This window comes from Octopus bimaculoides, unplaced genomic scaffold (genome assembly GCF_046866305.1).
Source record: "Octopus bimaculoides isolate indiv1 unplaced genomic scaffold, ASM4686630v1 contig125, whole genome shotgun sequence".
NCBI lineage: Eukaryota > Metazoa > Mollusca > Cephalopoda > Octopoda > Octopodidae > Octopus > Octopus bimaculoides.
Window position 1 is genome coordinate 2501 of NW_028315375.1, and position 12215 is coordinate 14715.

Here is a 12215-nt window from a genome sequence, read left to right on the forward strand (position 1 = left end):
AGATGCTTCTTGCTTAATTAAGGAAACATTAATGATATGTTTGGTTATGTCTGTGTGATATTGATTTTGTTATGTTATGTTGTTGGTGTTTCTGTTTCTGATATAACTTATTTTATTTGTTCTCATGTTGTGTTATATTCATATATACAATACTCTTTCTTATGATATGGCCACTTGTCCGCCTTTATCAAGCCAATTGTGTAGATAGGTTCTTGTTGGTTTGTTGTTCCTCTATTTGACTTTTTTATTGAATATATTGTGATATTTCTGGTTTACAATTAAATAATCACTCACTAAATATCAATAAGCTTGATGTTAATCAATAAGGTTTGTTCTGCTCAATACAATGACAAAATATTAAAAAGATGTCTCAGTGTTGAAAACCAAGTAAAACCATGAAAATGGGAAATGGACTCAATTAATGATGTAGGAACTCAATATTTTGTAATTGGTTTAATTACTGGATAAACAACCTATGAGTAAATTTAGATGTAATTAGGGGCATTTGTTATGAATATTTGTGTAATATTATCATTTTATATTTCATCATTTGTAGTGCTGCACCGACCTCAACCTGAAAATGGAGGAACGGCTCTCTGGTGTGGTGGTTGCTAGATATCTAGCCAGCCAGGGAGCCGACTTTCACCATAGAAATAAGAAAAATAATACACCATTGGACTTAATTAAGGACCCAAATTTGAGAAAAAGATTTGAAACATTTTTACCACCAAAGTAAGTATTTCCTGGCAATGAAAAGATAAACCATCACATTTTCTATTTTGTATATAATCATGTTTATATGTTTGTTTAGTTTTCATTCTACCAATACATTATACTGTCGCTATTGTTTTCGTTAAAGGTCACACAATAAAACAATATACAGTTGTTAGGAGATCAAAGAAAGAACACTATTTTGATTACATTCACATGATTCGTAGTGTTGACAGTTATACTTCACTGTCCATTCCCACCTACTTCTCTTAGTTCCCTATTTTAAAGATTTCTGATCAATAGGAAAATATAGATCTAAATAATGAGGTGAATGAATTCCAATTTGAAATTGTTATTTAGAAGCAAGTGGAATTTATCTGTCTACCAACATATTTATCCTGCTTTCCTATGTCCGAATCAGTCAATATTAAGAATGATTTCATAGAAAAATAACCTACAAACACACACCACCAGTGTATATGTATATTTCTGCAAATACTGATGGAATATTGCCACATATCTTCACAGAAATAAAAAAAAAAAACTGCCAGGAAACGTAAATAATTCAAGTAACACATATACCATTACTATTTTTTTTTATCGCCTTTTATCGCTTTTTTATCCCGTATTTTATAAGATTTGGCAATTTCTTTCCTATGCATCTCTCTGCATTAACTACTTAAGAAGCTGACACATTTCGCTCTTAGTGAATATACAAAATTTTCTTTGACTAATGAAATTTTGATATTACTATTTTACTTGTTTCTTTTTGACTGCGGCCATGCTGGAGTGCCGCCTTTAGTCGATAAAATCTACCCCAGGACTTATTGTTTGTAAGCCTTGTACTTATTTGCCGGACCGCTAAGTTACGGGAACATAAACACACCAGCATCGGTTGTGAAGCGATGGTGGAGGAACAAACACAGGCAGAAAAACATACACACAAGCACACACACACACGTATGTATATATATATATATATATATATATATATATATGCGACGGGTTTCTTTCAGTTTCCCTTTGCCATATCCACTCACAAGGCTTTGGTCAGCCCGAGGCTATAGTAGAAGTCACTTGCCCAAAGTGCCACGCAGTGGGACTGAACCCAGAACCATGTGGTTGTTAAGCAAGCTACTTACCACACATCCACTCCTGTGCCTATTGTTTATAGATCTTGATTTTGAAACTTTATAGTTCTGTTTTATTCAAATGACAAGCATCAGAAGATCTTCTTTGCTTTTACAAATGATCGTTTATGGGATTGTTCTAATTATAATAATAATATAATGTCTACAGAGCGCAGCTGAATGTACTGGAAAGGGGGCAAAATAGGGGGCAGAAAAAGCAGCAATTAATCAAATAAAGGCAGCAATAGAAGCTTGAAGTACACGTACGATACATGTAATAAAACACCCCCAAAATGAAGGAAACAGTAAAAGAGTTATATAAAAGAAAGAATACATAGGTACACAAGGAGGAGTGTTAGGGAATTTCAGGAAATTTGGAAGTTTTGAAGAATGCAGTGTCCTGATAGCTAACAAATGATATCAGTTTATTTCATGCTTCACCAATTGTGAGCAGCCCAAAAATATTTCTGAAAGTCATGGGTGTTGCACTGCTTTTTTCTTTGTTATAAGCATGTCTGCTGGTGTTAGGTAAATTGCATTCAAAAAGATTGTTGTTGGGAAGATGGTGGATATTCTTGTGGGATTCCACCGAGTCAGCTGTTAGATATCAAAATGTTATTGTGCTGATACCAAGAGAAAGAATACATTTAAGATATGGTGACTGACAGAGTGTATTTGCCTAGTTGTACGTAATATTCTAGACTGGATGGGGTTCCAGATTGGAGGTGCAAACCGCTTGGACGTACCATATCCATACAGATAACTCGACAAAGTGCCAGACAAAGCATTTTCAGAGAGATGCTAAGATACTTTCGATCTTTTTGATGATTTTAGGAATGTGAATCTTCCTTCAAAGCTCATTCTTGACATTAATCTCGAGATCCAATTCATCAGTAGACTTCTTCAGTTGGGTGTTATGGAGGAAAGAGGCAAATTCTGGGTTTACCTTCCATAACTTATAGTGGTGCACCTATCTATAACCAGCTCGGTTCAGAAATCCATTGCTGCAATATGTCCAGGCGAGGTTGGAGGAATGAGATTTGTAGTGTAGAGTAACATGCTTCAGTTTGGCATCTATTCAATTAGTACATACCAGAAACAACAGTGGGCCAAAAGCAGATCCCTACCAATCTTTAGATGTGATTCTATAGGGTGTAGAATGGTATCTTTACACTGTGGCTACTTCTTGTTAACCAAGAATGAACGACATCAGACATTTATGTAAATTAAACCTCACACAAGAATCAGGCAGCTTCACCATAATTCGTTTGTGTGGCAGAGAATTAAAGGCTTTGGTGATGTCGAGATAAATAACATCTACCCAAGAGCCAGCATATGTTATTTAGGCGATTGCTTTCAGAGAAATTTTATTTGATGGAATTTGGGATAAATCCAATCTGTGAGAGTTAGGGTTCGGTTATGCAAATTCCAGATTCTTCAAAGTATCTCTCTCTTACACAGAGCACCATTAATTTGATGAGGTGGTGAGTGAAACCGGCTGCGCACTAATTGTTAGTTGTTGTGTGATCACCCTTTTTGATGCCCTTGTTGGACAAGAGAATAACAATGGCAATTTTCCATAGTTCTGTAGTCAACCAAATTAAAAGACGAGAAAAAGTTAATGTAGCAGACAGAGGATGTCACATTTAAGGAACCAATATACAACACCATCAATAAAGAGGAAGCATCGTGGCACATAATCTTCATTTGGCTTCGCAGCATCACAGGAGTGAATTCAACAGGTGTTGTCTCTGTAGCATTGAAAATGGTTTATTTGGGGTTTCAACTGTAAAATCGCCAGCATAGCTCTAAACATTCTTTGGCATTGGGGATAGGGTTAGGGTTTTGTTTGGTCTGCATGCAAAGACCTCGAAATTACACCCCTGCACGGGAAAAATGAATAATTTACGTGAGGATTATGAAGAGGTGTGATCGAAGTGTGAGGGCTCTGTTTCCGAATGTACATTCTTCCAGAACTATTTTCTATCCAGGTTTGATACAATGAGTTTTTCTAATTTAAGTTCTGCCTGTTTTACTCACTTACTTGATATGGTTGGATGTTCTGTTGCATCATTTTTCTTTTATCCTATGTTCCATGTAATCTGTTCACGTTCAGCGTTTCATTGATATTATATGGCTATCTCCCATTTTACACTGTTAAGGCTTCTAGAACATTTATATGGTATTGAAAATTTACATACGGCCCACATTGAATTAAGGATATGCTAAAGTTTAGCCTTGATATCTGTGGAATTGTAAACTCGAAGCCAATCAGTCCAATAGGAGTTCTAGGCAGCATTGTTCCCGTAAAACAAGCAATTTAGAGGTAATGGTGGCTTATCCATTATTTGGTGGCTTATCCATTATAATGGTTGCTTATCATTTAGAAATATATTGGCAAGATTAGAGCATGATTAGAATCACCTAAATGTACCTTGGTCATGAGGTTGATGACAATTTCACGAATAGTGGTAAATAGCAGACCCAAAGGGCTGTTACCTGTTGTAGAAGAGGTGACTAACTGGGACCAATTTGAATTCAACACAAAATTAAATCAAGGAATTAATTTGTTCTTTGTGGACAATGAAAGCTTTTCCCAATCAATATTTGAATAATTGAAATCACGGGTATGAGAACATGGGTGACTGTTTACAGATGCCAAAAGACTGTGTCTTGATTGTAGCTTGGAGGATGGTTAATGTTGTTGTGCTTGTACGTTACAGAAAAATACCTTTTGCGATCACTGCTTCAAAGTTTCACAAGGAATTGCAGAAAGGTCTGAGTGAAAGTGGACCATCACACCACTCCATGGTAATTAGAGTGGTCTTAGTGAAGCAACCTCTAGCCAGCCTTGCTGAAGACCCCATTACAGAGTGTAGATTCTACCCAGATGTAACTGTAACAGCATTGACCACCTTTTAGAATTTAAAATCTTTTAAACTGGCAGACACCATCATCATCAGTATCCTCTTCATCATTTTACGCCCATTGTCCATGCTGGCAGGGGTTGGAAAGTGATAAGTTCAGGGGCTGCACCAGACTTGGCATGGTTTTTACGGCTGGATGCCCTTCCTAACACCAATCACCCCGAGAGTACAATGGGTGGTTTTACGTGTCAGTTGCATGACATCCGTATCAGCCATGAATATGATTTCACTTGTATTGATAGGTCTTCATCTCAAACATAGCATTTTGCCAAAGATCTCCGTCATACGTCATTGTCACCATGAGGTGCCAGATACGCCACACCGGCATCGGACACATTGCCACCCCATATCATCAAGGTATTTGAGAGGGTGGTGAGATCACGAATCACCCACTTTGTTGAAAGCAACAGACTGCTGAACCCCAACCATCATGGTTTCCGTAATGGGAAGAAGTGCCTAACGCAGCTCCTGCATCACTTTGATAATAATCTTGAGAGTTTGGGGAGAGGGCTCCAACACCGATGTCATCTACCTTTCAGCGAGGCCTTTGACAGAGTGGATCATAAGATCCTCTTAAAAAAGCTATCCAACTTTGGTGTCTCTGGAAAGTTACTAGGATGGATCAAGTGTTTACTGGCAGGCAGAACCCAACACGTAATCGAAGGAGTAAAATCGAGCCCAGCCAAAGTCAGTAGTGGTGTTCCACAAGGCACTGTGTCGGGCCCACTCCTTTTCATCATCTATATCAATGACATTACTCACATCATCAAGTACAGCTACATAAGAATCTTTGCGGATGATTCCAAGATCCAGAAGGTCATCCATGAAGTGGGTGATTGGACATGCCTTCCGTCAGATCTACTGGCTGTCATCTAATGGTCGGAAAATAATAATATGCTGCTGAACAAGATCAAATTAGATTTAATCCACATCAGAAAAGAGGATATCCTGAAACTCACATACTCGCTGCCTTCCTTCAACATCAAAGTTTTGGGAGACTTGTGGATAACAACATAAGCTGGGCCACTCATATAAACAGCAAAGTTGACATGATTCGTGGAATATGCCCTTGGATTCTCAGAACTTTCCATACGAGAGATACCCACACCATTATCCTTCTCTTCTCCACTTTTGCCCGACTCCACCTTGAATACTGCTGTTCACTTCGGTCTCCCCACACGAAACAAATATCATGAAAGATGAAAGAAGTCAAAGGTCAATTACAAAAAGGATAGATGGCATGACAGGCCTTGACTATTGGGGTCGATTAGAAAAGATCAAGCTTAATTCTCTCCAACGTCACCGTGAGCGCTACATCTACTGCACGATGTGACAAATATTCCATCAGCATTGTCCAAATGATGTTGGCATCACCTTTAAGATATACCAAAGTGTTGGGCCCCGTGCCATCCGCCCACAGCAGACATCATACTCGCATCACATAACAACAGAATGGCACAATTATTTCACCTCAACTGACCCCGATTTTAATGTATTTTGAACATTACACCAAAATACATTAAGGGAGAAACAAACCTCGTCATTTCAAAAAGTCTTTGGACAAAAACCTTCAAGAAATTCTGGATAAACCTCCTACACCCGGATATATTTCCGTAAACAATAACTCTCTCCTCGAGTGGGCCATGTTGTCCGAATCCTCGCCAGGTGGTGCGATTACGTTAGACATGGCCTGACCCAATACTAGCCGAAACCTATCAAAGTATCGAAGAATACACACACACACACACACACACACACACACACACACACACACACACACACACAGGTATATACACACACAAATATATATATATAGGTTATGAGTGAAAGTGGTGTCAATTAGACCCAGAGTTTTCTGGTAATGCTGAGTAAGTGCTGTGGATAGATCATAGTTAAGCTCCAGGTTCGGTGATTATGTGAAGAAGGGGTCCAACGTAGGTCATATATCAGCGTGTGAATATAAGGATTTCGTAATGAGATAAAAAAAAACCAAGGCTGAAAATGTATAAAAATATATATATATATACAAAATACACACACACACAAACACACATATGATAGATCGCTAGCCACTACACATTCTTTTATTTTTTCTCCTTGTTTCTTTCTGTGTTCCCTCCTGTGGAAGAGCGTAGGCTCGAAACGTTAAAGACTTTTTCACTTCTCGAGCGTTTAACAAATACATCTGTTTGTTGTTTACACGATCTGTCTTCGTCTTTTGTTTTTATTTTGTGAATACTCTCTCTCTCTGTCTCTCTCTCTCTCTCTCTCTCTCTCTCTCTCTATATATATATATATATATATATATATATATATATATATATACATATGTGTGTGTGTGTGTGTGCGTGTGTGTGTGTGTGTGTGTGTGTGTGTGTGTGTGTGTGTGTGTGTGTGTGCGTATAAATAATATTCGTAGGCACGCCAACATGGTAGCAAACCCCTACCGTCTTCTAGCGATGTGTCTAGCTGACCGGTACTGGTTTTGGGTAATTTCTGCCACCCTGCAGTACTGCAAACTTCATCTGCTAATCTGTGGAGACGGGATTAATATAATAAAGTATGTGTATATAAAGAAACCTGTGTAGATATATTTGTTCAGAAGAAATGAGCTCGAGAATTGAAGTATATTTCTGGAACATATGTATTCCCTGTGTGTCAACCAATTTCTATGATATATCAGGATCAAGACAAACATTTATCAATGTGTGTATGTATGCATGTATGCTTGTATGTATGTATGTATGTGTGTGTGTGTGTGTGTGGGTGTGTGTGTGTGTGTTTGTGAGTATGCCATTTAACTACACCAAATGCTGTTTGTATGTAATTGTTTAAAGAAGAATTCCTGATGTACAGTTGCTTGTCACTGAAGTGTCTCATAATATTATCTACTCTAAACATGTACACACTATAATAAAAAACAAAATCATAATAAATGCGCCCTTTTTAAAGCCTAGCCAGGCTCATGGGCCCGGTTTCCCGGTTTCAATGGCGTATGTGTTCACCAGCTGGACGGGACGCCAGTCCATCGCAGCGTCACTCATTTTTGCCAGCTGAGTGGACAGGAGCAAAGTGAAATGAAGTGTTTTGCTCAAGAACACAACGCCTCGCTCGGTCCAGGAATCGAAACCACAATCTCACGATCATGATTCTGACACCATAACCAGTAAGCCACGCGCCTCCACACACAGTATAATACTTGTTTTAAATGAATGTTATTGGTTTGATATGTTTCTATTTTGTTCCACAGATGTTTGTGGTGTAGAGCTAAAGCGGCCACAACAAAATTTCTTCCATGCGGTCATTTTGTCACATGTGAAAAATGTTCAAAAATATCTCTGAAAAAATGCCTGAAGTGTGGGAAACCTGTAACAAGCACAACTAATGATGGTAAGAAAACGTTTGCTGATCTGTCTGTTTGTCCTGCTTTTCACATTGACCTTATTGTGTAGAATAATATACTTTATGTTGTTGTGTAGACACAGGTCTGCCATAATCTGGCAGATTTATAATAAAAGGTGTTCCTAGTGTCTTTTCTCTGTGATAGTATATCTCTCACTACATCCACTAAGCATTGTCCTTATCCAAGTAGGAAACATGTCACACTTCAAGAGGGTTGTAGTCTTCAACATAAAAATAATGGAGGATTCTGCAAGATAATTAGTGAGTAACTGAAGTATCAATAAATATCCATCAACTCTTTATGATTAATTATGAGTCATTAGCAGATAATTAAATACAACAGTACTTAGAAGGACATCAATGTCTTCTTTGGTAAAGTATTTAAATTCAGTAGAATATTTTAAAAGGAGTAAAATTATGTGTCACCAGTTTGAGAGACTTTAACACACAATTCCATGTTGCTATGTTGGTTTCTGGATGATATTAAAGTTAATAGAGACGATTTTGTTTGTCACTGAAGCAGACACTGAAACCTTCAAATATATCCTGAATAAGATGACATTCTGGTGAACTGTGAAGTTAGAATTAAAGATTATCAGCAACAACGTTTAACAAAGAGATTATGTGTTTGCTGTTATACCTTTGATGAATAAATTTATTGACACTGGAATTAAGCAGGTTATTAGTGAAGGGTTATAGATATAAGCAAGGAAAACAACACTTACAGATTAACTGTTATTAAGTGATAATTAAGTGATATAATTACAACATTGTTAGATTAAGTAGGATGTTTTAACAGAGAGATGAAATTTACAAAGATCAATAAGATTGTGTTTTGGACCTAAATATTGACTATTACATGGGACCACTGTTGAAAGTATAAAAATATTGACCAAAACCATTATGATTGCTGGTTGAGCATTGATGATATGAATGTCTCTCAATAATAAAATATAGATTATTAATAAATATAAAGAAATTGTGCTATAAAACTTGGAAACACATATTTCAGAGAGGCCAAAGTTTGAAGAGAAGGGAATGCAGACTGTGACAGAGACAATTGATGAGTATAAAATAACAGAACTTAATTGATTTCTATAGATTTTACCTTCACCTGAGCTATTTTGTTTAATAGAATGGTGGAGAACAGATCCCATCTGTAATTTCCATTTGAAAGGTTAGCTCCAAAGTAATTGTATTAAAAATATTACTGAAATTTCATGACGTCGAGGTGAACATGGTTGGTAAAATGGATAAATTAAGAGACACAATAGAGTTAATATTGTCTTCTGGAAGAGGGAACTATAATTTATTTTTGTTTAGGTGTAAACTTGTGAGTTTATAAGAAAGTTGTTTGTTTTCCCGCTAAGACCTTTCGTAAGTTTTCTGATAGGTTGTTGTTGTTGTTGTTGTTGTTGTTATGTCGCCAGATGTCTGCCGTAATATGTTGTATTTTCTGGGGCTGTGTACCCTGAATGTTTCTGCTTAGAATACATTTTGTAGCTGCAAATTATAAAATTATAATTAAATATTAGCTCCGTATAAGAATATTCACCATGAACTTAATTTTATTTAATGTTAAATTTAGTATTGAACCGTGAATATCTTTTTACATTTAAACAAAATATTGGTGTTAATACAAAATATACAAACAGAAATAGAATATGACTTGAACACACACATCCTTTTTTGTAACTATATATAATATACACTTATTACATTGTTTAAACAACATTTACCATCCATATAGTCATTCTTTTTGTAACACTTGTTAGATTTTAGATGATATTAATGCTAAAAGAGACAGAGTCTTCTGAGTGTTTCACCCTTTGTTTATAATTCTGACTTGATTGTTGCATTCCAATTAGACTACTGCCACAGCTGTTGTCTTCCTTTGCCAGGTTTAACTTCTTATTTCCTTCAATTTGGATCTCCTGGCAATTCTTTATCCCCCTTTGTTTTACTCTTTCATACTCCTCCCATATCTCTACCATCTCCTCTCTTGTGTGCTGTCTCTGAATCTTCTAAACCCTAGTTTTGCTTCCAGCTCATCTCCGCTCCGGGACTTCTACACATTCATCTTCCACTTCTTGTGATGCTCACTTCATTTCTTCACAGTTTTCATACATCCTCTACGCTTAATGAAACATTCCACTTTAAAATACAAGTCAGGGTTCACCAAGGATCAGTCCTCAGCCCCCTCTTATTCATTATAATCCTCCAGGCACTAACAGAGAAATTCAAGACAGGCTGCTCCTGGGAGCTCCTTTGTGCTGGTGACCTTGCTCTAATAGCTGAGTCACTGCCAGAACTGGAGACAAAGTTTAGGGTATGGGAGCAAGGTCTAGAATGGAAGGGCCTTAGCCAAAACCTAAGTCCTAGTAAGTAGGAATGCTGTCAAATCACAACCTCCTTCATGTAGATGGCCCTGCTCGATCTGTAGAAAAGGCGAGGGAAGAAACTCCATATGATGTGCACGGTGTAAGCTATGGACACATAAAAGGTGCAGCAATATCAAAGGAAGTCTAACCGGGAAAATAGTTCTTGTGTGTGGCAGATGCTCTGGCGCAATAAACACTGAAGACGTACAGAAAACAGATTCTATCACATGCCAAGGGAAGAGACTAGAAGTAATTTATAGCTTCTGCTATCAAGGTGACCAAGTCTGTAGTGGGGGTGGTTGCTTTGAGAGTGTAGCGACTAGAGTAAGAAATTTCAGGGTGCTCCTACCTTCGTAGGCAACTAAAGGCCTCTCGTTCAGCGTGAAAGGTAGACTGTGTGCGAACCGCCATGCTACAGAGCAGTGAAACATGGGCCATGAATGCTGAGGACATGTGTACGCTTGAAAGAAATGAATCTAGTATGACTCACTGGATGTGTAATGTCAGTGTGCATATACAACCGAGTATGAGCATCCTGAGAGAAAAGTTGGGCATAAGAAGTATCAAATGTGGTGTGAAAGTAAGGCGAGTGCGCTGGTATGGCCATGTGTTACGTACGAAAGAAGACTGCTATGTAAAGAAGTACCACTCCCCAACTGTAGTAGGTACCTATAGAAGAAGCAGACCCAGGAATACATGGGATGAGGTGATGAAGCATGACCTTCGAACATTGGACGTCACAGAGGCAATGACAGGAGACCGGGAACTTAGGAGACATGCTGTAATTGGGAAGGAACGGAAACTAAAGTGAGATCGCAGCCACGCACGTCCATCCCTGTTAAGAATACTCCTGATGCGTCGGGTGATAGGATATGCTTGAGAAGACCTGTTGAGTCAAGTAAAACCAATATCGTAGCTGTGGCTGGTGCCTCCTTGATGGCTCCCGTGCCGATGGCACGTAAGAGCATCATCCGAACGTGGTCGATGCCAGGTCCGACTGACTGGCTCCTGTGCCAGTGGCACGTAAAAAGCATCCACTACACACTCGTAGTAGTTGGCGTTAGGAAGGGCATCCAGCTGTAGAAACTTTGGCTGACAAGATTGGAGCCTAGTGGATCCAATGGATCTCCAGACCTCAGTCAACCGTCCAACCCACGCCAGCATGGAGAAACGATGTTAATCGATGATAATGATGATCATATAATCTGTCCTTCATTTGCAAACAGAATCACTTATGTAGACATAACAGCTCCCTCTACATTTTGTCACCTCAACTTCTAAGTTTTCTGAATAGTCTCCTTCACTTCTAATTCTGTCTTTTATGTATCAGAACCTATCAACTACGTCTTTCATTGTTGTTATTACTACTAACTGTTCTTGTATACCTACTATTTACAAGGTCCTTCCTTCTTCCAACTTCCCTCTGATTCCACTGTACCTATTGTGAGCATTGGGTTCACCATATAGGATTTCCCTCCACCTCCTTTTTTCCTGCATATCAAGAATGATAACTTCTCAGTTGATGTAGATATTCGTGGATAAAGCGATTCCTTCAAGACCTAAGTGTTGTAGACATATGGTATATATCATGGTGAGTCCTGCTTCCTTTTCTGCTAAAATTCTTCTCATTGTAAGGGTCACCTTAAGCACTCTCCATTATTGGA

The 12215-nt window shown here is 38.1% G+C and overlaps 1 protein-coding gene across 1 annotated transcript in view; it reads left to right on the plus strand.

Moving 5' to 3' along the window:
- The first annotated feature begins 543 nt into the window (after positions 1-543).
- The window catches only part of LOC106882054 (uncharacterized), a 28058-nt gene continuing 16386 nt past the window's right edge, over positions 544-12215 (plus strand). The window contains exons 1-2 of the mRNA XM_089346734.1: positions 544-732; positions 8019-8158. Of these exons, the coding sequence (XP_089202860.1) occupies positions 581-732; positions 8019-8158 (292 nt within the window). The 5' untranslated portion in view covers positions 544-580. The remainder of the gene's footprint in view (positions 733-8018; positions 8159-12215) is intronic.